Source organism: Elgaria multicarinata, chromosome 20 (assembly GCF_023053635.1).
Source record: "Elgaria multicarinata webbii isolate HBS135686 ecotype San Diego chromosome 20, rElgMul1.1.pri, whole genome shotgun sequence".
Taxonomy (NCBI): domain Eukaryota; kingdom Metazoa; phylum Chordata; class Lepidosauria; order Squamata; family Anguidae; genus Elgaria; species Elgaria multicarinata.
The window spans coordinates 13,920,277-13,946,576 of record NC_086190.1 but is presented as its reverse complement, the minus strand read 5'-3'; the positions used below and the strand labels follow the sequence as shown (position 1 = coordinate 13,946,576).

Genomic DNA, 26,300 nt, shown 5'->3' with positions numbered 1-26,300 from the left:
TCCAATGCAAGTGAATGGGGGGGAAAACGAGGTTGGGCCCAAAATGGCGTCCGGAATCTCTTGTTTGAATAGGAAAGGAAGATCTATGCATAACTGAGTTTCTTGCTGGTATTTCCTCCTCTCGTTTTTCCCCAAACCCGCAGTTCCAGTCATTTTTTTTAAAAAAAAATTCACGTTTTGAGCTCTTCCCTCTCTGCCTGCCTTTGACAGCCATGTCAAAGTGCTGCCGCCCGGGGTACAACCACAACGACAACAGCTAAACGCTGTAGGGGATAATTCGAGGGAAACAGGTACGTGGGATGAAGCCTTAGGACCGCTGATGCCCAGGGATCCCAAGGCAGCCTTCTGGCGTTCCCCAGACGGCCGTGTGCTACGGTCTCTCCTCCGGACTCGCCTTCTAAATACGCTGCAGCCTTTTGCCCGGTTTGATCCCCCAGCGTCTCTGTCTTCGGAAGCGAAACCCTTGCCCGGCCGGCCGGCGCTCCCTCCTGACCTTTCGCCTCTTCTCTTTTGTTCCAGCGTGGCTGAGCACACCTCGGTCACGTCCGGCCTGAAGGGCTGCATCCGCCTGCTGGACGTCAACAACCAGATGTACGACCTGCGGGAGAAAGGCAGTGACGTGCTGTATGGCAGCGGGGTGGGCGAGTGCGGCAACAACCCCTGCCACCCCAACCCTTGCCACCACGGCGGCCTCTGCCACGTCAAAGAGGCGGAGATGTTCCACTGCGAATGCCTCAACGGTTATACAGGTTGGCGGGCTCCCGAACCTTTCTCCCTTGACAGGCTACTTTTCATGTGCGGGGTTGCAGAGAGACCTGCGTACATCTCCCCCCTGACATGCTAGTTTTCTAAATGCGGGGGTGACGAGCGGCGGGAAGGCTGGCCTGGATTACAAGATGGGGATATTTGGCTCAGTGCGATCTGGCTGCAAGAAAGGCCAATGCTATTTGGGGCTGCATTAATAGGAGTATAGCTTCCAAATCACGTGAGGTACTGGTTCCTCTCTATTCGGCCCTGGTTAAGCCTCATCTTGAGTATTGTGTCCAGTTCAGGGCACCACAGTTCAAGAAGGACGCAGACAAGCTGGAGCGTGTTCAGAGGAGGGCAACCAGGATGATCAGGGGTCTGGAAACAAAGCCCTATGAAGAGAGACTGAAAGAACTGGGCATGTTTAGCCTGGAGAAGATAAGATTGAGGGGAGACATGGTAGCACTCTTCAAATACTTAAAAGGTTGTCACACAGAGGAGGGCCAGGATCTCTTCTCGATCCTCCCAGAGTGCAGGACACAGAATAACGGGCTCAAGTTAAAGGAAGCCAGATTACAGCTGGACATCAGGAAAAACTTCCTGACTGTTAGAGCAGTACGACAATGGAATCAGTTACCTAGGGAGGTTGTGGGCTCTCCCACACTCGAGGCCTTCAAGAGGCAGCTGGAGAACCATCTGTCAGGGATGCTTTAGGGTGGATTCCTGCATTGAGCAGGGGGTTGGACTCAATGTCCTTGTAGGCCCCTTCCAACTCTGCTATTCTATGATTCTGTGATTCTTTCTCCTTGAATTGCTAATTTTCGGCATGTTGGGCTGCGGAGTGGTGGGACGGGTGACCCGAATCTCTCTCTCTCCCTGATGCACTAGCTTTCTATAAGCAGGGTTGTGGATCTTTGAAATGATGGTGACGATGACTTTGTACCCCAAAGGGAGTCAGACAGCAAATGCCGGAACAAATAGAATCGTATCAAAACGACGGGCTAGAGGCTGAGTTGGCGTTTCTCTTTTTTTCCGTCAGGGCCGACCTGCGCGGACGAGAGGAACCCCTGTGACCCCAACCCGTGCCACATCTCCGCCACCTGCTTGGTGCTGCCAGAAGGGGGCGCCAAATGCGAATGCCCGATGGGACGGGAGGGGGAGTTCTGTGAATCAGGTGAGCTGGTCTCCGGGACAGGAAGAGCTTGGCCACCATGGCCCAGGCGTTAGTAACCTCAGGGCTGGATGACTGCAATGCCGCCTACGTGGGGCTGCCCTCAAAACTGGAGCCAGTGCAGAAGGCAGCAGCTCGGCTTTCTTGGGAGCTGCCTCTTTTCAGCGTGCCTTTGCCAAGGGAACTGTACTGGCTGCCTATTTTCTACTGGGCCAGCTTGAAGATTTTGCTACTAGTGTATTAATCCCTAAACTTGAGACTACAGGCAGCTGGACAGCCCTCTGTCAGGGATGCTTTAAGGTGGATTCCTACCTTGAGCAGGGGGTTGGACTAGATGGCCTTGTAGGCCCCTGCCAACTCTACAATTCTAGAATTCTATGAATTTGTGTTTAACCGAAGAGGAATGGAGCATGATACTGTCAACTCATTGCCCACAGGCTGTCCTAAGAGAAATGGTTTCATGCATACATCACTTGGCCGTAACAGTATGGCTCATTGTCAACTATCCATCATCCAGTTGCAATGCCGGCCATTTTGCAACCGTTTGGTCACAGGAAGGCGGAATTGTGACACATGGAAGCTGAGCAAGTTCAGAAAAGGGGCAGCTGGACAGCCCTCTGTCAGGGATGCTTTAAGGTGGATTCCTACCTTGAGCAGGGGGTTGGACTAGTTGGCCTTAGAGGACCCTTCCAACTTCGATGATTCGATGATTCTAGGATACCTGAGAGAGTGCCTTCTCCCTTACCAACCTACTGAGTCACTGAGGTCATCAGAGGGCTGCCTCTTGGTGGCTCCACATGGATCTATGGTCCACCAGGAGAAGACAGTTGAGGAAAAAGAGAGGGAAAAGCACCACGAAAAGACTAAGAGAAAAAGAACAGCAGATAGGACAAAAGAATGAAAACACCATGTTAAAAAAACCGAGTATTTTTAAAAATAAATGAAGTGTTGGTAAAACCGAGACCTGGTAAAACCGACTCAAGAAACGGTTGCTGAAACGACGTCTTCAGGAGGCGTCAGAACAATACAACGTTGGCGCCTGCCTGATTTCGAAAGGCAGGGAATTCCATAGGAAGGGGGCCACCACGCTGAAGTCTCTTCTCCTGGTGGACTATGAGAAAAAGAGGGTACGAGCTCTGGTGCTAAGAAATGTCAAAAGACATTTCTTTATTTTTATCCGAAATACCAAAATTTAAAAACCTTCAAAACAACTTTCAATCAAACTTGTACAACGCTCAACGTTTCGGATCCGGAGATCCTTCGTCAGGAGCTGTACAAGGAAATAAATTCCTTTTCCAAGTAATTATAAATAAAACCCTTCTAGATAACTGTTACGAAGGTCTTAACACAGAAGAGTTTGGCTGCTGATGGAGGCAGAATGAACACCACTGCGGTTTTGTAAAAAATATCTAGAAGGTTTTAAATTTATAATTACTTCAAAAAGTAATTTATTTCGTTGTACAGCTCCTGACGAAGGGTCTCCGCATCCGAAATGTTGAGCGTTGTACAAGTTTGTTTGAAAGTTGTTTTTTGAACATTTTTAGGCAGTGGAAAAAATTCCTAGTGGAATATTTTCCATGAATCCCACTTCACTGCTTCCGAAGCTAGAGGAGGTTGGGGTGGTAGCTGAGAACAGTTCTATACCCATGTACTTGGGACTAAAGCTCCCTGAACTTGAAGGCAGTTACTTTTGAGTAGGCATGAATCTGACTCTGTTGTCACTATCCCTTTCTCTCTCTCTCTCTCGCTCTCGGACCATCCAGGCTAGGGCGACCATATGGAAAGGAGGACAGGGCTCCTGTCTCTTTAACAGTTGTATAGACAAGGGAATTTCAGCAGGTGTCCTTTGTATGCACGCAGCACCTGGTGAAGTTCCTTCATCACAACAGTCAAAGCCGCAGGCGCCCTGTCCTCTTTTGTAGAGCAACCAGATACAAAAGAGGGCAGGGCTCCTGCAGCTTGTGATGAAGAGGGAATCTCACCAGGTGCTGCATGCATACAAGTGACTCCTGCTGAAATTCCCTTTTCTATGCACCTGTTAAAGATACAGGAGCCCGGTCCTCCTTTCCATGTGGTCACCCTAATTCAGGCTGACTATTCAGTCTGGAATTGTCACGGGTTTCTTCATTTGCTTTTCTCTCCCGTTCAGTCACAGAACTGGACCAGACGGTACCTTTCCTGCCTGAGTTTAACGGCTTCTCTTACCTGGAGATGAACGGCCTCCAAACCTTTGTGCCTGACCTACAGTAAGTTGTCCTCTCCTTCATCTTTTCTTTCACCTACACAGAAATAATTCAAGTTAACGGGGCCTATCAGAGAAACGTAACTTTCTTGCTTGCAGTGCTAGGCCACCACAACAGACACAGAAAGGAAAAACGAAACGAAACGAAAAAGAACAGCTATGTATTTTGAGTAGGGTGACCCTATGGAAAGGAGGACAGGGCTCCTGTATCTTTTAACAGTTGCATAGAAAAGGGAATTTCAGCAGGTGTCATTTGTATATATGGAGAACCTGGTGAAATTCCCTCTTCATCACAACAGTTAAAGCTGCAGGTGCCGTGCCCTCTTTTGTATCTGGTCACTCTACTATAGCTCCTGGAGCTTTAACTGTGGTGATGAAGTAGGGTGACCGTATGAAAAGGAGGATGGGGTTCCTGTATCTTTAACAGTTGCATAGAAAAGGGAATTTCAGCAGGTGTCATTTGTATATATGGAGAACATGGTGAAATTCCCTCTTCATCACCACAGTTAAAGCAGCAGGAGCTATACTAGAGTGACCAGATTTAAAAGAGGGCAGCTTTAACTGTGGTGATGAAGAGGGAATTTCACCAGGTTCTCCATATATACAAATGGCACCTGCTGAACTTCCCTTTTCTGTGCAACTGTTAAAGACACAGGAGCCCTGTCCTCCTTTTCATATGGTCACCCTAGCATTGGCAAAAATGATTTTTTTTTAATTGTAATCCAAACGACAAGAAAGTAAATCTTATTATTATTATTATTATTTATTTATTTATTTATTTATTTATTTATATATATAGCACCATCAATGTACATGGTGCTGTACAGAGTAGAACAGTAAATAGCAAGACCCTTCTGCATAGGCTTACATTCTAATAAAATCATAATGAAACAATAAGGAGGGGAAGAGAATGCACCAAACAGGCACAGGGTAGGGTAAAACTAGCAGTATAAAGTCAGAACAAAATCAAGTTTTAAAAGCTTTAGGAAAAAGAAAAGTTTTTAGCTGAGCTTTAAAAGCTGCGATTGAACTTGTAGTTCTCAAGTGTTCTGGAAGAGCGTTCCAGGCGTAAGGGGCAGCAGAAGAAAATGGACGAAGCCGAGCAAGGGAAGGAGAGACCCTTGGGCAGGTGAGAAACATGGCATCAGAGGAGCGAAGAGCACGAGCGGGGCAATAGTGTGAGATGAGTTCTTAGTTTAAAACTTGCTACAGAAATTGTATGATGCTTAACGTTTCGGGTCCGAGGACTCTTCGTCAGGAGCTGTATAGCGTCACAGTTTTTTCTCTGTAATAGTCGTAAATCCACAAGCCTTTTAAATAAATTTTAACGAACCGCAGTCGAGTTCGTTCGCTCTCTCTAAGCAGTCAAACCGTGACGCTATACAGCTCCTGACGAAGGGTCCTCGGCCCCAAAACATTGAGCATCATAGAATTGCTGTAGCAAGTTTTAAACTAAGAAGATTTACTTTCTGGTAGTTAGGATTACAATTAAAAAATCGTTTTGATATTTCAAGCACCAGAACTTTCAGCTTCTTATTCACACACCCTAGCATTGGCCAACTTCGCTCTGACAGCCCAAATGTATACAGCAAACTTTCAGACCTTGCATGTATGATTTGTTTTTGCATCGTTTTCATTGTACTTGTTGTAAACATTGGTTGAAACACTAAAGCTTTATTACTACTACAGCTGTTAAAGATACAGGAGCCCGGTCCTCCTTTCCATAGGGTCACCCTTGGTGTGACAGATTTAAGTGCTCCTGCTGCCTTGCTTTTATTTATTTTGCTACGGGGGTGGGAATGATTTGAAACTGGAGGCTCGCTTCTCCAATCCTTCAGGGAGAAGATGACCATGGAAGTGGTTTTCTTGGCGAAGAACCCCAGCGGCATGATCTTCTACAACGGGCAGAAGACGGACGGCAAGGGGGATTTCATCTCCTTGGCCCTGCACGATGGTTACTTGGAGTACAGATACGACCTGGGAAAAGGAGCGGCCGTAATCAAGTAAGACCAGCTTTCCACTGCAAGGGCAGTAATGGAGGCTCACCCTCGGTGGAGTTGCATGTATACTCATAGAATCATAGAATAGTAGAGTTGGAAGGGGCCTACAAGGCCATCGAGTCCACCCTACTGCTCAATGCAGGAATCCACCTTAGAGCATCTCAAGACAGAGGGCTGTCTTGAAGGCCTCTAGTGTGGGAGAGCCCACCACCTCCCTAGGTAACAAGTTCCATTGTCGTACCGCTCTAACAGTCAGGATTTTTGTGCATTTGATTTTAACGTGCAAACGTGGGGTGCTTCTCTGGCCTAGAATCGAGCATCCTGAGAATCTGCCTTCTCTTTTAGAGTTTGGTTTAGTTTCTAGACCTTATGGTTGCAGCGTTGAGCTAGGAAAGGGTTGAGTGACGACTTGATCTGCGTGCGTATGGAGCAGAACGAGGTGTCAGAAGTAACGGTGCACGGGATAGCGGCCTCAATCCAACTCCATAAACAAGTTTTCTGTTGTTATTTCTTTCCCCTCTCTCTCTCTCTCTCTCTCTGTGCCATATATTTGCCACGTCCCTCCAAGGAGCAAGGAACCGATCCCGTTGAACACCTGGATAAGCGTCTTTCTGGAGAGGAACGCCCGCAAAGGGGTGATGAGGATCGATAACGGCGAACGAATCATGGGGGAGTCGCCGGTAAGTCCCTGAAGCCGCTGAAAGGACGGCCCTGAAGCAGTTTGGGGAGGATTCTCTTATCTAGCTGAACTAACAACATCCAATGTCAAAAGCTGGTCATTTGTTGGGTAATGTTCTCTCTCCAGTTCAGAGAACTATTGTAAAACCATCCCTTCCGGTGTGTACCTCCCTCCTCCAAGGTCCACCTTCCCAAAGTGATGGACCTTGGAAACTCCAGGGGCCCATAAGGTCATCCAGTCCAACCCCCTGCTCAATGCAGGAATACACCTTAAAGCATCCCTGTCAGGTGGCTGTCCAGCTGCCTCTTGGTGGCCTCTTGTATGGGAGAGCCCACGACCTCACTGGGCCCCTTCCAACTCTACTATTCTTTGATCCTTTTTTTTTTAAAAAAATAATTATTTATTGCATTTTTATACTGCCCAATAGCTGAAGCTCCCTGGGCGGTTCACAAAAACTAAAACCATTCAAAGTACAAAACAAACAGTATAAAAACATGATATAAAACACAGATTAAAAACTGGTTAAAAACATACCATACGTGATTAAAACATCTTTCAAATCTTTAAAACAGCCTTACAACCTCCTAAAAAACATTCTAAACACCTATGATATATACCCTACAAAACCCGCTTTCAAGCTCTTGGCCTTCAACGCCCTGTCCCCAAACGGGTCCGTGATCTTAGACCCAGCGGTTTCTTTCCACCTTTCAACACCGGGAAGGAAACACGCTTCCGAAAGCGGACTTACAGCAGGTTGGGGGGGAAACGGCGAGTTGCACACAAAGAGAACAGAAGATGCTCGTGGCTGATGTCTGATCTTCTACCCACGCTCCTTTTTTTCTCCTCTTCCTAGCTTTAAAGTTTGCTTTATAAAGGAACCACCTCGTTTCTACCAGAGCCGGACACTCCCCCACCTCCGTCCCGTCCCCCCAATGTTCCATTCTGTGCTTTTTTCTCTCTCTCAATTGCCACTCACAAGGGGACGGGTTGGTGCGTATATCTTGCAACTCTCCGTGTGATGATGTTATCTCACTGAACTCTTGTTTTGTCTCCTCTCTCTCTCTCTTTTGATTCTCATTTCTCTTTCTTCCTTTTTCCTTCCCCCTGCTGTCTGGATTTCAGAAATCCCGTAAGGTAAAAGATAAGTATAATGGTCTTCGTCTCGTTTTTCTCCCCCCTTCTCCATCTCACCCAACGCTGGCATACACCTTCTCCCGTCTCTCCGCTCCTCCATCCAAACGCCGGTCTTTTATCATCCCTGACATCGACCTGACCTTTCCGTCTTGTCAAAATCACCTGTCGTTTTGGGTCTGGTTAGAATAGACGCTTTCTTCTTTTCTTTTCTTTAAAGGACTCATTAACGTCGACGGTTTGTTTTCGTGTCACATTTCCACAAAGTTCGGCCATGCTCCATTTTTAATGCCATTGAACATTATTAGATAGTTTCCTTTTCTTTATTTTTTTAAAACGCAATGAAATGTGGTTTTGGTGCTGTGAACTCGGGGTGACGTCCGTGGGACTCTGGCAGGTCAGGATTTTTTTCCCTGTAGTTTCTGCGACTCCGTATGTCATGGGGAGACTTTGAAAAGCTGGTTCAAAGGCTCCTTTGCAGAGACAGGAGATACGGGACTAAGGAAACCACTGAAGGTGTCTTATTTGAGTAAAACTGTGTATCCTAAGAGCCCAGTCTTACTTTTTAGACTGCTATTGTGGGGAGGAACCGTGACCCAGTGATAGAGGTCACGTGTCAAGAAGGGGATGAGGGACGGTGCGGAAACAAAGCCCTAAGAGGAACATTTGAAGGAGCTGGGTAGGTTCAGCCTGGAGAAGAGAAGGTTAAGGGGAGGTACAATAGATCTCTTCAAATATTTACAGACTGTTATGCAGAAGACGGAACAGATTAGAGCAGAACTGGAACCAAATGGGTGGAAATTGGAGAAGAGCAGATTTCAACTTGGCATTAGGAGACTTTAATTTTCTAACGGGACAGCTTTGGGGAACTCGGAGAAACTCTCATGGGCACTGCCACAAAATGGTTGCCATGGCTGACTGCCTAGTCACAAAATGGCTGTAACATGCGCAAGAAACTGAGTTCAATGGAAGAGGTTGGGTTGGAGTCCCAAATGCCATGCCACCGGACCCCACAACAAAATACCCATTGCGCAGAATGAAAATTACGACTCAGAGAATTCCTCCCTCCCCCCCAATAACAAAGGAAGGAAAGGAAAGGAACCTCTCGTGCAAGCACTGAGTCATTGCTGACTCTTGGAGGGACGCCAGGTTTCGCTGACGTTTTCTTGGCAGGCCTTATAGCGGGGTGGTTCGCCGTTGCCTTCCCCGGCAGTTATTACCTTCCCCCCAGCTACCTGGGTACTCATTTTACCGACCTCAGGAGGATGGAAGGCTGAGTCGACCCGAGCTGGCTGCCTGAAACCAGCTTCTGCTGGGATCGAACTCAGGCCGTGGGGAGAGTTTCAGCTGCAGAAACTGCTGCTTTACCGCTCTGCGCCACACGAGGCTCTCCCCAATAACAAACACGTGGGCAAAACAACCTCAAAACAAACACACAACTAAAACAACAAAAAAGGCTGTGTGGAGGGTGAAGTGGATGTGGTCAACCAGCCTTTGGCCAGGCTGCCTGGGGATTATGGGAGTTGCAGTCCAGCGCATCTGGAGGGCACTACGTTTTGGAAGGCTCTAGGTATTGGTGTAAAAGAAGCACAAGGCTTTGGAGGACCAGATTCCTGACCCCAGGAATCCCATCGATTCAGTGGAGGCTGGGGGCTCCAATTTCGGTAGGGTAGCGAATCCGCTCTGGGTTTTAGTTAGAATCATAGAATAGCAGAGTTGGAAGGGGCCTACAAGGCCATCAAGTCCAACCCCCTGCTCAATGCAGGAATCCACCCTAAAGCATCCCCGACAGATGCTTGTCCAGCTGCCTCTTGAAGGCCTCTAGTGTGGGAGAGCCCACAACCTCCCTAGGTAACTGATTCCATTGTCGCACTGCTCTAACAGTCAGGAAGTTTTTCCTGATGTCCAGCTGGAATCTGGCTTCCTTTAACTTGAGCCCATTATTCCGTGTCCTGCACTCTGGGAGGATCGAGAAGAGATCCTGGCCCTCCTCTGTGTGACAACCTTTCAAGTATTTGAAGAGTGCTCTCATGTCTCCCCTCCATCTTCTCTTCTCCAGGCTAAACCTGCCCAGTTCTTTCAGTCTCTTTTCATAGGGCTTTGTTTCCAGACCACCTGATCATCCTGGTTACCAGCCAGACCGCTTATGGAGCTATCCAAGGAGCTGAACCAAGTTTGGGGTTAAAGCCCGGCACCTTGGACAGCTCCTTTAGAATTTTCCTTGGTTCTGACCGAAACCCAGAATGAATTCACAGCCCCACTGAAATCGGAGTCACCAGCCTCCACTGCACCTCTTTGCGGGAGCTGAATTTACTTGCGAAATTGATGTTTCCCCCTTTTCCATGCAAAACGCCCAAGACGGCTATCTAGCGATGCCCGTCTTAGCCCCTGTTTCGCTACTTTCTCTGCCCCACGGCAGAGCAGGAACTCGCTTTCAATAGGGGGGTCTCCTCTTTTCTCACGGCTTTTTCCACCCTATTCCTCCAGCTGCCCCACACATCTCTCAACCTGAAGGAACCGCTCTACGTCGGGGGAGCGTTTGATTTCAGCAAACTGGCCCGGGCTGCAGCGATGTCCACCAGCTTTGATGGAGCCATTCAGAAGGTAAGGCGGGAGAAATTTATTCAGTTTGCATTTTAATATGAATTTACCCATTTCACACACACACACACACACACACAAATTTCACATTTTTGAGTTTCTATACGATGTGATACTCCTTAATCGTCAAAATCTGCAATCCTCCAAATTTTGCAATGGAGTTCTCAAAAACAAACGAATAAATAAAATAGAGAAAAGCTCGTGTAAAAATGCAAAATACTAATAGAATTGCTTGTAAAAATGGGCACCGTAGGCAAAAGTGTGTATAAAAATGCACCGATTAGATGAAATGTCCATGAAAATGCTTATGGATTTTCATACAATCTGAGTAAAAAATGATCAAAGTCCAGAACAAACCGAATTTAAGACTCAGGGGGAAAAAGAGAGAGCGAGAGAAATAGAAATCGACCAATTCCTCATCCATGGGTTGCGTTGACGAAATCATCACGATGCGTCATTCTTTGTGTTTCCTTTATCGTTCACAAGGTTTGATTGTGCGCTGACTAGTTGTGGTTCCACAGTGGCTATGGGCGGAAAGAGCTTTAAGCTACAATATGCGGGTGTTCGTGGCTTTTTAAAGAAATAATCTGGCCACGCCCCTTTGTTTTTCGGCCACCCGCCCAACTCCGGAGTCCAGTGCCCGAGAGTGCCTCCAAAATGGAATTCAGCCCATGGGCTGAAAGACCATCTGTACCCCTGCCCTAAAGGGGTTTGGGGGTCTCCACTGGAGGGCTTCAAACAGAGGTTGCTCCGCCATCTTTTGGACGTGCTATCGTTCTTGATACCCTGCATACAACAGTGCGTTGGCCTACAAGACCCCTCTTCCGACGCTATGACTTGAACCCAGAAGTATGGTGTTGGGAAACCTCACCCTGTGGTGAGGTTTCCCTGTTTTTCTAAATCCACTCTGATTCTTGTTTCCTCTCCTCCTCCTCCTCCTCCTCCTCCCCTCCTCCTCCTCCTCCTCCTTCTTCTCCTTCTCACCTCTCCTTCTTTTCCTCCTTCTCCTTCTCTTTCACTTCCTTTTTCTTCTACTCCTTCATCTTCTCCTCTCCTCCTCCTTTTCCACTCCTCCTCCTCTTCTCCTCCTCCTCCTCCTCCTCTCCTCCTCCTTTCCTTCTCCTCCCCTCCTCCTCCTCCCCGTCTCCTCCTCCTCCTCCTCTCCTTCTCCTTTTTCTCCTTCTCCTCCTCCTCTCCTCCTCCTCTTCTTCTCCTCCTCCTCCCCGTCTCCTCCTCGTCTCTTTCTCCTTCTCCTCCTCTTCTACTTCTCCTCTTCCTCTTCCTCCTCTTCTCCTCCTCCTCCTCCTCCTCCCCACCTCTCAGATTTCCATCAAGGGCATTCCGCTTCTGAAGGAGGAGAACATCCGCAGCGCCGTTGAGATCTCCTCCTTCCGCTCCCACCCCTGCACGCAGAAGCCCAGTCCTTGCCAGAACGGGGGGATGTGCAACCCCCAGTTGGAGAGCTACGAGTGCACGTGCCAGAGAGGCTTCTTCGGGGCACACTGTGAGAAAGGTGAGGCCGGGCTCCCCTAAACTGGCAGGAACTACCACAGGGAAGGGGGGGGAAGGGTAGACATATGCTGCGGACAATCGATTTCTTGTCATGACGAAATAGAGACTGCGATGCATTGTATCCAGCGTAATTTGGAAAAGCTCTGGGACCGCGTGTCAGTGCGGGGCCAACCGTGTGTATTGTGCTTTGGTTCTGCGTTTGTGGCTGCCCCTCCTGGGGCACGTCAAGACCATGCCTTATCCCGGGGATCGCCCTGGGATCCTTCCTGTGCATCCACATGACGCACAGGGGATCCCGAGGGCAAGGAGGGACGACCCCTCCGTTTCCCTGGGATTACCCGGATGGCTTTTAGCCTGGTTTTTCCCGCAGTCTCGGGATTGTCCCGAGCAGCCATCCCGGTTTTGTCCCGGTTTCAACGCGAGGAGCCGGGAACCAGGCACAGGGTACAGAGTTTTCAAGTGGAGGGGAGTGGGGTGCGGAGGGGAGGGGAGTTGGGCCTTTTTTAAAAAAAACTTACTTTTGCGCTGGAGTGCAGGCGCGCTCCAGGTTCTGTGTTCTTTTTTTAAAAAAAATGGCGGTCCATTTTCAACCTGTCTGAACAGCAACAACAACAACAATAATAGTATCATCTTACCCGCCTCTCCATTTTGATCAAGGTGGGGAACAACAGTAAATAGCTAGATGGCATAACCCATCAGGGAGCCTAACCTGACCGCCTGTTTTTTGTGTGTTTGCTTGCTTGCTTCCCTCCCTCCAGTCATCATTGAGAAGGCGGCAGGAGACTCAGAGGCCATTGCCTTCAACGGCAGGACGTACATAGAGTACCACAATGCTGTAACCAAGAGGTAACAGGCTTCCTTTGTACTAGGGATTCAGGGGGTTCAAAACAGTGGATTTATGAGTAGGCGCTCGACCAGGACTTGATATTTGACCATGAAGCCTGGAGATTTGGGAGTCACTTCCCCTGCAGCTTCTTCCCCCCTAAGGATGCTCAAGGCTGTGAGTGGTTGGGGCTGAGCTGCAAAGCCCAACCAGTAGGGGTGAGCCAAGACTGGTGTCAATGGTAGGCATGGTAGGGCACTTGGTGAGGGCCCACATCCCAGCAGGGGCCCACGGACAAGAGCCCCCTGGAGTTGCTCCTTCTCTTCATCATTGCAACCTGCTTGCTCTGGCCCAAACAACGGTGGTGGTGAGAAGGAGGAGGAGGAGGAGAAGGTGGAATAGGAGGAGGAGGAGGAGGTGGAGGAGGAGGAGGAGGAGGAGGAGGTGGAGGAGGAGGAGGTGGAGGAGGAGAAGAAGGTGGTGGAGGTGGAGGAGGAGGAGGAGGAGGAGGTGGAGGAGGAGAAGGTGGAGGAGGTGGAGGAGGAGGAGGAGAAGGTGGAGGAGGTGGAGGAGGAGGTGGAGGAGAAGAAGGTGGAGGAGGTGGAGGAGGAGGAGGAGGAGGTGGAGGAGGAGGAGGTGGAGGAGCAGGAGGAGGAGGAGGAGACACCATGGCCTCCTTGCTCCCCGGTTGTCCAACAAGCCAGTGGGAGCCCTGATGAGAACGAGAACGAGGTCGACTGGTGTCTTTCCCAAAGGCCTTCAGACACCCAGAGCCATGACTTTGTCATGCTGGGAGTGGTAAAAACAAGTAGTGTTCGTCATTTAGGGCAGAGAGGACAGGTCTTTGTGACGAGGGTGGTGGTGGCAGCTTTACCCTGCCATCTGCAGCTTGGCTGACTCCCTTGAGCTATTCAGAGCTTCAATGTCCTGCCAAACGCTTGGTGATGCCGAGACGGCTTCCTGCTTGATATTCTTAATGGGGGGTAAAGGGGGGAGGAGAGTTAGCTGCGTGGGTGGCCTAGCCCTGCGTGGCCTAGCCCTTCTGGTCCCAAGATCCTATGACCCCTTAAAACTGAACTCCGCAGGCCTTTTCCATTCCAACGATCCACAGTGTTCAAGGATGAATTTCAGAGTCCATCCCAGCGACGGGAGCTTGGCGGGGGGCAAGCGCCCCACATACCCCTGTCGATCCAGCCCTTGTAACCTTGCCTTCTGCGCCCTACAAGTAGGATAGGAGGGAGCTGCAAATGGGGCAGTCTAAGGCAAAGGATTCGATCCCGTTTTGAAAAAGAGAAGGAAGTACAAAGTTGCCATGCTGGACGGAGGCCTCGGTCTTTCTCGGCTTGCTGATTTGCAACCGGCGTCCAGCTGAATGCCTCTGGGAAGCTCTCAGGCAGGGTATAAAAACGATGGCCTTCCCCTGTCCTCTGCCTCTGTCATCTGCTGTTGAGAGATAGGCTACCTTTGCTCCGTTACAGCCAAAGTACTAGATTAGTAAGTACTAGTACAAAGGTAGTCTATCACCCAACAGCAGGAGACGGAGACAGAGAACAGGGGAAGGCCATCATTGTTTGTAAACCTCCCAGAGAGCTTCGGCTATTGGGTGGAATAAAAATACAATAAATAAATAAATAAGTACACCCTCCTAGTCCTAGCCATTATGTCTGCCTACCTCTGTGTGTGTGTGTGTGTGTATTCTCTTGTCTCATGATGAACATTTTTGTCCGTCATCCTCGTGGCTCCTAAGCCTTGTCTTCTAACCCACCTGGAGCAGGGGCCTCTTGGGTGTATTCTCTTGTTTGGGGGTTCCAGCTTTGCTGACACCCTTGACCAACCATTTCCCGTTTGGTTGTCCCTTTGGAGAACGTTATATTAGGGTGACCCTATGAAAAGGAGGACAGGGCTCCTGTATCTTTAACAGTTGTATAGAAAAGGGGATTTCAGCAGGTGTCACTTGTATACATGCCGCACCTGGTGAAATTCCCTTTTCATCACAACAGTTAAAGCTACAGGAGCTATACCAGAGTGATCAGATACAAAAGAGGGCAGGGTTCCTGCAGCTTTAACTGTTGTGATGAAGAGGGGATTTCACCAGGTGCTGCATGCTTACAAATGACACCTGCTGAAATTCCCTTTTCTATACAAGCATTAAAGATCCAGGAGCCCTGTCCTCCTTTCCATATGGTCATACTAGTTATATGTTATTCCTTTCTTGTGCTGTCTCTCTGTCTCTCCCTCTCGCTGTCTCTCATTGTCTGTCTTTCTCTGTGTGTGTGTCCCCTGAATGTCTTTGTTTCTTTGTTTTCAAGCCAACTGACCAATGAGATTCCAGCGTAAGTAAACTTCCTTCCTCTTCCGCACCCCCTCAACAATCACCTTTTCACACCAGCCATCAACCCGCCGCGTCACTCCGTCCTCACTCCAGTTCACCAGCCTTCTTTGCGGGGTGGGGAGGGAGTCTTAAACCACCCCTTTCTCAACATGGTGTCTTCCAGATGTCTCGGACGGCCAACCAGGTTGCAGAAAGCTATCCAAGTGGGACCATGCATACTTTCACTGCCCTTTGCTATACATTAGCTTCCCCATTGACCACAGAACCAGAGCTTGTTAAAGGGTGAGATCAGACATACCTTTTCCCGGCCAGTATCATCCAAGGTCATGTAAGAGTTAGCCTGTGACAATTTTAGCTTAATAAAATACACCCAGCCTGTTGAACTCTCGGAAGCTGCCATTGGCTTAGGGCGCAATCCTATCACAATGGCCGTAACCCTCCATTCATGGAAGTGTACTGCGCCCCCCCTCCAGTGTGGAGCGGGAGGAGCGGAAGAGGCAATCGTTCTGCATTTCGGCTAGACGGGCATTTTCGCCCATCTAGCTGCAGCTCTGGGGAGCGGAAGGAAAGGAGGCTAGGGAGGCCTGGGGATTACGGTATCAGCCAGCCGTCCCCTCCCCATCCACTGGCACTCCCCCTTTCCCTCCACTGGGCCTTATGTTGCCATGGTAAAGTTTCCCTTGTGAGGACTGGGAACTTGAATTAAGACTGATGTTGTTTCAAGGTATGTATATAAGGCTTTGGGCCTTTGTGGATCTCTTTGGGTATATAACCTCAGGCGTGTGGGAGGGGGGAATATTTGACCTTCCTGGGGTCTCAATCCAGCCCCTCAGATGACCTCTTTCCCCCAACTGACAGTTCGTTGCTTTTCTGGATTTTGTACAGTATTTTTCCCCATTCCGAAATGTCGAAACACCCCCTCTGAAGGCTTTAAGGACTGGCAGGAAGTGCTTTATGATGGCATTTTGGCTCCTCCCCTTTGTCTTTGACCGCACCCACTTCAGGAATATGCCCCTCCCCCTCCTCAGAGAGCTTCCCCAAAGGGAATTCAGTCCTCAGGCTAAAAGAAGTCCTGCACTCCCAGTTTTGAGTAATCCTACCATCGTTTTCTAACATCGCTGACGACTTTTCTCGCACAAGAGTTAACTTCGACAAAGCCAACTCTTTTGTCCCAATCTCTGCATATATATTTTTTAAAAAAGCAATAGTGCGTGTGTGTGTGTGTGCGTTTGTACCAAATCTAATTAATTAAAGAAAGCCGGAGCCAAAAACAGAAGCGGTGGAATGTTGTTTCGCCTCTATTTATGCAGAAACCGCAAATACGCAGAAAAGCAAAGGGGATTTTTTTTCAGCGTGTTGACAATCCGCTCTGGGTTTTTGTTTGCTTGTTTGTTTTTCTCGGTAGCCTTTTTTAAAAAATTGTAAAGAAAAAAGTAATCGGTCTCCAGAGATCACTTCGAGCGAGATGGCTTGACGGCCGTGACCCAGCTGTTGCAAAGGTTAAGACCTCGGTGCAATTTTTGCAGCTGAAATCTACCACTGTGAGCCTCAAATCCCATTCTGGGAAAGGGAAAAAAATAGATAAATAACCGATCTCGGCTGTATCGCTGGAATCGAAATGTGTTAAAACAGCAAGGTGCCCTTGTAGCGTGGTAACGAGGGAAGGGATACAGAGGCCGGCTGACATAATTAGAGACACTCTGGACTGTTTCAGGGGTGGCTGAATTTGGAGTTGTTTTCCGGAAACACGTGCGATTGTTTTAGGTTGCCAGGCAACTCTGGGGTTCCTGTTACATCCTTTTCCTTGGAATTATGGGTCTCTCCTGAGCCATCACATGCTTACCTTGGTTTCGGAGAGAATCTCCTTTCTGCATACCTGGGATAATGATATGCTATTGTACGCGGGGGTCATGTATCCTGATATGAAATAGAGGCTATTTTTCTTGCTTTCCACACGCTTCCCTTTCTGGTTTAACCTCATGCCCCATGCCGACTAACACATTCTAAGGGGTTGTTACCTCATATTTGACTGTGTGAGCCAACGTAGTTGGTGACGAAATGGAGGTATGTCAGGAGCCCTAAATTAACAAAGAGATAGGGTCTCTGAATCCTTCACACTCCCTCTGTTTGATCATGTCAACCAATCCAAGGACAGAAAGGAGAGGAAAGAATTAATTAGACGTGAAATCTGGAAAAAGGAAGAGCCCCCTCATTATTCAGGGGCTCTGTTCTTTCCTCCCACTGAAATAATGAGCCCCCTCATTATTCAGGGGCTATTATTTCAGGATGTGCAGAAACCATTGACGTCGCCCAGCGGTAAATGGCGTTTCTCAGGCACAAGAGCGTAGCTCTGCGTTTCGCAAGAGCTGCTGGGATCTCTCACGTTTCACAGGGACTAGGCACTTTTCCCCGCTGCAAGCCAGTTCACTGTTTGCCATGGGCGCTTATTGCATGCCTCCCCTTTCTTCCTGCTTCTAAGTCCTGATGTTCTGGACTATCCTCTGGATATCAGGTGAGTCCCGAGAAAGCTTCTGCTCTTGTGTCTCCGGTGTCCCAGATGTTGCTAACTGTTGCCACCATCATCTTCATTTATGTGTTCATTTCTTTGTGTTCTGCTTTGCTGTTGTGCATGATGGCTGCATCGTCATTTTTTTCTTTTAATGACACAAAGAACCTAAACTCTAGCCCGTAATCCGAAGTAGGGCTTTCCCACAGTTCATTTGTGATCCCCTTCTTCAAGTCCTTGACCCTCTTTGGTACCATGTTTTTAAAAAAGGCCGAAACTAAAATCCACTCGATTTGCCTTGGCGTGTCCAAATGCGGCGGATGCCTCCCGTTTCCAAACTTTGAGAAACAGGGTTTGCAAACATGGATGTGTAGTTCCACATCTAGGAAATAGAAACCAAAGGCACGGTTACAAGATGGTGGATTCTTGGCTTAGCAATACTACAAACTAGAAGGATCTTGGAATTGTTGTAGATTGCAAGCTGAATATGAGCCAACAATGCGATACGGCTGCAAGAAAGGCCAATGCTATTTTGGGCTTGCATTAATAGAAGTATAGCTTCCAAATTGCACGAGGTACTGGTTCCTCTCTATTCGGCCCTGGTTAGGCCTCATCTTGAGTATTGTGTCCAGTTCAGGGCACCACAATTCAAGAAGGATGCAGACAAGTTGGAGCATGTTCAGAGGAGGGCAACCAGGATGATCAGAGGTCTGGAAACAAAGCCCTATGAAGAGAGGCTGAAAGAACTGGGCATGTTTAGCCTGGAGAAGAGAAGATTGAAGGGAGACATGAAAGCACTCTTCAAATACTTGAAAGGTTGTCACTCAGAGTAAGGCCAGGATCTCATCTCGATCATCCCAGAGTGCAGGACACGGAATAACGGGCTGAAGTTACAGGAAGAGCCAGATTCCGGCTGGACATCAGGAAAAACTTCCTGACTGTTAGAGCAGTACGACAATGGAACCAGTTACCTAGGGAGGTTGTGGGCTCTCCCACACTAGAGGCCTTCAAGAGGCAGCTGGACAACCCTCTGTCAGGGATGCTTTAGGGTGGATTCCTGCATTGAGCTGGGGGTTGGACTCGATGGCCTTGTAGGCCCCTTCCAACTCTGCTATTCTATAATTCTATGACCTGATTCAAAGTGATAGAGCTGCCATTAAGGGTGTTGGAGAAACCCACAACAGATTCAAATGACTTTGGACTTCTATGAATCCGACTTGCAGATTCCACTGGAGACCAGCCTTTCCTGAGTCGTGTGGATTTGCAAGCTTGTGGAGAGGTTTTTTTGGTTTTTACTTTTCGGAGGGGAATGGAAACAGGAAAAAAACCCCTTAAAAAAAAAATCATGATTCAGTCACTGTCTGAAAGATGGAATGAGTGACACCCGGCAGCCCACGAAACACAGGCAGAACATATTTAATAAAATCCGCAATCCCTGGGTCCCATGATCCAAATCTGGCGCAAGGTTTGCTGCTGTGTAGCACCGTCGCTGTGTGTAGTTCAAGGATGCGCTGCAGCTTTGAGGACCAGGAGGTTCAGGTGACTTGAGAAGCCCATAAGGTCCCACCTGACTTTCGATAGTTGCTGCTAATATCATGTGTTGCTCAATGCTGGTTGAGCTCACCTGAGCATGCAGCCCTCATAGTTCGTACAATCACCGCTGCCTCTTCCACTCATAAGGCCTTGGCCTAGTGTGTGTACACCTAGCCAGCTGATGGATTTTGCAAAGTGGAGGAGGGCACCTTTCCCCTCTCCCATGCAGACGTCTCTTGCGAGCTGTGTGCTCCGGACAAACCCCAGTTCCTGCATCCCTGCACCCCTTCTCTTGAGCAGGGTGTCAAGGATAGGTATAATCAGGCTCCTGCCAAGGGCCCCTGCCCCATTGCCCCATAAGGGGACCACTGACAAGAGTCCTTTGGACATCACCATTGCAACCTTGGGGTGACCCTATGAAAAGGAGGACAGGGCTCCTGTATCTTTAACAGTTGCGTAGAAAAGGGAATTTCAGCAAGTGTCACTTGTATATAAGGAGAACCTGGTGAAATTCCCTCTTCATCACCACAGTTAAAGGTGCAGGAGCTCTACTTGAGTGACCAGATTTAAAAGAGGGCAGCTTTAACTGTTGTGATGAAGAGGGGATTTCACCAGGTTCTCCACAGCCTCGTGTGGAGCAGAGTGGTAAGGTAGCAGTTTCTGCAGCCGAAACTCTCCTCACGGCTTGAGTTCGATCCCAGAGGAAGCTGGTTTCAGGCAGCCGGCTCGAGTCGACTCAGCCTTCCATCCTCCCGAGGTCCGTAAAATGAGTACCCAGTTAGCTGGGGGAAAGGTAATCACGGCCGGGGAAGGCAACGGCAAACCACCCCACTATAAGGCCTGCCAAGAAAACATCAGCGAAACCTGGCGTCCCTCCAAGAGTCAGCAATGACTCAGTGCTTGTACGAGAGGTTCCTTTCCTTTCCTTCTCCATATATACGAACGACACCTGCTGAAATTCCATTTTCAATACACCTGTTAAAGACACAGGAGCCCGGTCCTCCTTTTCATATGGTCACCCTAGGCAACCTTCTTGTTCACTCTCCCCTTAACCCTGGCCCAGCCAATGGTGGTGGTGAGAAGGAGGATCAGGAGATGCCACGGCCTTCTCGCTCCGTGGCTCTCTGCCAGTCATCCATCTTAAAAAGTCAACCATAGAATTTTATAAGGCCATCGAGTCCAACCCCCTGCTCAATGCAGGAATCCACCCTAAAGCATCCCTGAGAGATGCTTTTCCAACTGCCTCTTGAAGGCCTCTAGTGTGGGAGAGCCCGCAACCTCCCTAGGCAACTGATTCCATTGTCGTACTGCTCTAACAGTCAGGAAGTTTTTCCTGCTGTCCAGCAGCTTCCTCTAACTTGGAAGGGATAGGTACCCATGCCACCCCTACTTCACGTGATTCCTGTGGTCAGCCCAGGCTATTATGAACAGAGACCTTTTCCCATCCCAATCGCATTTCCATCTCTACAGATCTCTATAAAGTAGAAGCGTGTCCCAAGTGGCCCGTAGTTCATCACATACCTAGTCATTTATTAATTCATCCTTGCTGTCCCGATTGGTTGGTGGCCGTCACATGGCGCGGGGCGCCTCGTTCGACAGGATGAATAGTTTCCCAACATTTGGGGTCTTCATTTCAATTAACCAGACCGCTGTAATGAGCCAATCCAGACGGCTTGCAATATATACACTGTAGATATAAAATCTTAAAATTAAATTCATCAACGTGCAGCCGATCATCTTTAATAAAGCTGTCAGCTGCCGAGGCTGCTGCGAACGAGGAAAACCTGATTAAGAGGTTCTTAATTCTGTTTGCACAACAGATAAATTGAAGCGAACATCCATCTTAAATGGAAAAACAGCCGAGGGAGAATGGAGGGACCACGTCTTCTTGGATTGGGGTTCGACACCATATAATAGCACTCTGGGGGACTGAGTGGCACAGCCTCGTGTGGCGCAGAGCGGTAAAGCAGCAGTTTCTGCAGCCGAAACTCTCCCCACGGCCTGAGTTCTATCCCAGCGGAAGCTGGTTTCAGGCAGCCGGCTCGGGTCGACTCAGCCTTCCATCCTTCCGAGGTCGGTAAAATGAGTATCCAGTTAGCTGGGGGAAAGGTAATCACGGCTGGGGAAGGCAACGGCAAACCACCCCACTATAAGGCCTGCCAAGAAAACATCAGCTAAAGCTGGCGTCCCTCCAAGAGTCAGTAATGACTCAGTGCTTGCAAGAGAGGTTCCTTTCCTTTTCCTAGGGGACTGAGGCCTTAGCTAGACCTAAGGTTTATCCCGGAATCGTCCCGGGGTCGTCCCTGCTTGCTCCCGGGATATCCTGTGTGTCGTTCACATGAACAGTTATGACCCCGGGACAATCCCGGGATAAACCTTAGGTCTAGCTAAGGCCCCTGGGTCTGGGGCAGGAGAATCGTCGGTCGGTTGGTTTATTACAGTTCTATATGGCCCAATAGCTGAAGCTCTTTGTGCAGTTCACAAAACAGAGCTAAAACAGGGTGACCATATGGAAAGGAGGACAGGGCTCCTGTATCTTTAACAGTAGCATAGGAAAGGGAATTTCAGCCGGGGTCATTTGTGTGCATGGAGAACCTGGTGTAATTCCCTCTTCATCACCACAGTTAAAGCTGCAGGAGCTTTACTAGAGTGACCAGATTTAAAAGAGGGCAGGGTTCCTGCAGCTTTAACTGTTGTGATGAAGAGGGAATTTCACAAGGTGCTGCATGCTTACCAATGGCACCTGCTGAAATTCCTATTTCAATACAAGTGTTAAAGATACAGGAGCCCTGTCCTCCTTTTCATATGGTCACCCTAAATAAGGTGCCCCAAAGACCACAGGGGAGGCATCAAGACAGGCCTCTTCGGGGAGGTTCTTTCACAACTGGGGGCCATCAGTGAAAAGGCCTTCTTCTTAGAAGCCAACTGACTCAACTCACGCTGAAAATGATCTTGTGGTCCAGGCAGTTATATTGATGTACAGTGCAATCTCCCGCTTGCCTACTCCGATGTAAGTCCCATTGAGTTCAATGAGGCCTACTCCTAGGTAAGTAAGTAGAGGATAGCAACCCCATTCTTTCAGCTTGCTACCTTGCCTCCCTCTCAGAATGCCTGTTTTAAGAAGAGAAGAACCCGGCTGGAACAGACCAGAGTTCCATCTGAGCAGCATAAAATTCTCTACAAATGGAAGTTAGGGTGGCCAGATGCAAAAAAGAAAAGAAAAAGAGGACATCGCTCCTGCCCCTTGAATGGTCATGTAAAAGAGGGAATTTAAGGAGGTGTAGCTGCCGAAGTGCCCTCTAGAAGCTATCAATGCCTACTAGCCCTGATAGTTATGGGCTACCTCCAGTATCCAAGGCAATAAGCCTGTGTGCACCAGTTGCTGGGGAACATGGGCGGGAGGGTGCTGTTGCACCATGTCCTGCTTTGTTGGTCCCTGGCCAATGGCTGGTTGGCCACTGGGTGAACAGAGTGCTGGACTAGATGGACCCTCGGTCTGATCCAGCAGGGTTCTTCTGATGTTCTTCTGATGTTCTACACAACTATCCAAGGTGCAGGAGGACCCCCTGTTCTGTTTTGTATCTGCTCCCCACCCCCAAACTGAATGCTCCTGAGAAACTTACAAGCCTTGTTAATTGCCCACCCCCCAAACATCTCAAGGAAAGGAAAGGAACCTCTCTTGCCAGCACTGAGTCATTACTGACTCTTGGAGGGACGCCAGCTTTTGCTGACGTTTTCTTGGCAGGCCTTATAGCAGGGTGGTTTGCCGTTGCCTTCCCCGGCCGTGATTACCTTTCAAACGGATAGGTATATTGTCTCTGAACATGGAGGTTCCGCCGTAACTGTCACTGGTAACAGCAAACGCTAGACTTCCTTACAGATTCATCTCCAGATCTTTAAAATCACATGAACTCTGCACACCAAAATGGCCGTATTTATGACGCCTCCTTTATTCCACTTTCCGGCTCATCGAATGTGGACTTCACCAACAGCCGCTGGGCGTCTCTTGCTGTCCCATGTCTGTTGGGGGATGAAACACCTTTTCTGTGTTGTTGTGGGTGTTGTCTCGTGTGGACATGTGTGTGGTATATGTGCATCCTTGTGGCCTTCTATATGCTTGTCAACACAGTCACTTTATATGAGGCCTTGCCATGGGCCAGGTGTGAGCCTGAAGAAAATGTGGCTTTCTTGGTGGCTCTTTTACCTCAGCAATTTCTGCTGTTTTGAGGTGGGAGAGTGCCGAGGATAAGAACCGCCCTTCCACATAGAGTCCATGAGGTAAAACGGGACGTCCTTCCGTAGCATTTTCTAGAACCCGAGTGTTATTCCACCTTATGAACCTTGAGGAGTAGCGGCCTTGGAACTCTTCCACCTAAAATATATATTTATCTTTCTCTGTGCCACTTGAACAGAGAGACGCTATATAAAATCATAGCATAGTAGAGTTGGAAGGGGCCTATAAGGCCGTTGAGTTCATTGTTTGGCTTTTCATGGCTGACTCCAAAGAGAAAACTCCACAACGATGGAATTACAGATGTGAAGTCCTGAGGGGAAATGAAGGAGGAGACGGGGTTGCAAAATTTGGGAGCGAAACGTTTTTTCCACATTTTTTAAAAAATTCTCAAGTGACATGTTTTCGCCCTGTTTTTTCTGGGTTCCCCCTATTTTTTTCTCTCGTTTCCCTCCTACTTTTCCTCGTGTTTTTCCCTGGCCTTCACATCTCTAGGTTGAATGCCAACCGCTCATCCATCAAGGATGCGGCTCTGCCCTTTGTGCCGTTGCGAGGGCGCCGAAGGGGGAGCCCTCCCTGTCTCCAAACCTGACGCTTCTGTCTTTTCCCCTCGACGCAGCGAGAAGGCCCTGCAGTCGAACCACTTTGAGCTGAGCATCAAGACCGAAGCCACGCATGGCCTCATCCTCTGGAGCGGGAAAGGCCTCGACCGTTCGGACTACATTGCCTTGGCGATTGTGGACGCCCACGTCCAGATGACCTACGACCTCGGCTCCAAGCCCGTGGTCCTGCGTTCCACCATCCCGGTCAACACAAACCAATGGGTCCAAATCAAAGCGTACAGGTGAGGGATGACGGCTTTAAAAGGAGGGTTGGATCAATTCCTGGAAGAGAAGGCTGTCCATGGCTACTAGTTCTGATGGTTATATGCTCTCTCCAGTATCAGAGGCAGCAAGCCTATATAGACCAGTTGCTGGGGAACTTGGGTGGTGTGTGTGTGTGCTGTTGTACCATGTCCTGTTTGTGGGTGCCTGGTCCACAGCTGGTTGGCCACTGTGTCAACTAGAACTGGATGGACCCTTGGTCTGACGTTCTTATGAGTGGCCACTGTGTCCTTGTGCCACCCAACTCTTTCCGTCAATCTCCTTCAACATCTGGAAACAGGGCGTAGCTCCTGACTGAAAAACTTCTGGACTGTTAGAATGGTACGACAATGGAACCAATGACGTAGGGAGGTGGTGGGCTCTCCCACACTAGAGGCCTTCAAGAGGCAGCTGGACAGATAGGCTTTAAGGTGGATTCCTGCCTTGAGCAGGGGGTTGGACTCGATGGCCTTAGAGCAAGGTGACCCTATGAAAAGGAGGACAGGGCTCCTGTATCTTTAACAGTTGCATAGAAAAGGGAATTTCAGCAGGTGTCATTTGTCTATATGGGGAACCTGGGGAAATTCCCTCTTCATCGCAACAGTTAAAGCTGCAGGAGCTATACTAGAGTGACCAGGTTTAAAAGAGGGCAGGGCTCCTGTATCTTTAACAGTTGCATAGAAAAGGGAATTTCAGCAGGTGTTATTTGTATATATGGAGAACCTGGTGGAATTCCCTCTTCATCACAACAGTTAAAGCTGCAGGAGCCCTGCCCTAGAGGCAGCTGGACAGCCACCTGTCAGGGATGCTTTAAGGTGGATCCCTGCATTGAGCAGGGGGTTGGACTCCATGGCCTTACAGGCCCCTTCCAACTCTACTATCCCGTGATTCTATGATTCTATAAGTCGCTTCCTCCTGCGCAAAACCACAGCTGCGCAAGCAACGGGCCTCTCATAGAGCTCGTGTTGATCTCTGCCCTGGAAACCTGGCAGGTCATCAGAAAGAGAGAGAAAATCTGGCCTTAATGACTCCGGTGATGCAGGATGCCATGGCCGGAGCTCAGGCCTGGACTTGCCTTCTCCGGGCCCTAGGAAGAGGTCGCCAAGGGGGCAGGCAAAAATCCCTTGCTCTAGATTGGCTTTGGCAGCCAGCCACTCTCTCTTCCCCCCTTTTAGGCTCCTGGCCCACCTCCGCCACGCGGCTGGATTTTTATTTATATCTCAGGGAGGCAGCGTCGAGCGGCTGAGATGCCGGGGCTTTCCGTCCATGCCCCTCAAGTCCAGGGCAGAGCAGGGAGGATGGGTTGTGTGTGCAGATGGTATCCAGGAAGTTCTCAGATTAAAGGGGGAGAGGGTCAGAGGGGGCCTTGTTTCAACAAAATTTGGGCAAGTCCAGGGTGGGGTTTGTAGGTCATTAAGAACCCCCTACCTCTCCCACATCATAATTCAAGCGCTGAGTCCAGAGAGCCAAACCGTTCTCCAACAACAACAACATCATCATCATCATCATCATCATCATTATTATTATTATTATTATTATTATTATTATTATTATATACCGCCCCATAGACGAAGCTCTCTGGGCGGTTTACAAAGGATAAAAACAGTGAACATTAAAAACAGATGTACAGAAATTTAAAACCATAAAGAAAGCATAGAATACAAACAGAAACGGACAATACCCATTTAAAACGGACAATATCCAATTAAAATTTATTTGTTTGTTTGTTTATTACGTTTTTATACCGCCCAATAGCCGAAGCGCTCTGGGCGGTTCACAAAAATTAAAACCGTAGTAAAACAACCCACAGGTTAAAAGCACAAATACAAAATACAGTATAAAAAGCACAACCAGGATAAAAAACACACAGCAAAATTGATATAAGATTAAAATACAGAGTTAGAACAGTAAAATTTAAATTTAAGTTAA

General features: G+C 48.7%; 1 protein-coding gene across 1 annotated transcript in view; it reads left to right on the top strand.

The window, feature by feature from the left end:
• Positions 1-26,300, top strand: part of AGRN (agrin) — a 269,076-nt gene that overhangs the window by 236,288 nt on the left and 6,488 nt on the right. The window contains exons 26-34 of the mRNA XM_063145056.1: positions 520-749; positions 1,787-1,921; positions 4,068-4,164; positions 5,999-6,163; positions 6,729-6,840; positions 10,458-10,574; positions 11,895-12,084; positions 12,842-12,929; positions 24,128-24,352. Coding sequence (XP_063001126.1) covers positions 520-749; positions 1,787-1,921; positions 4,068-4,164; positions 5,999-6,163; positions 6,729-6,840; positions 10,458-10,574; positions 11,895-12,084; positions 12,842-12,929; positions 24,128-24,352 — 1,359 coding nt within the window. The remainder of the gene's footprint in view (positions 1-519; positions 750-1,786; positions 1,922-4,067; positions 4,165-5,998; positions 6,164-6,728; positions 6,841-10,457; positions 10,575-11,894; positions 12,085-12,841; positions 12,930-24,127; positions 24,353-26,300) is intronic.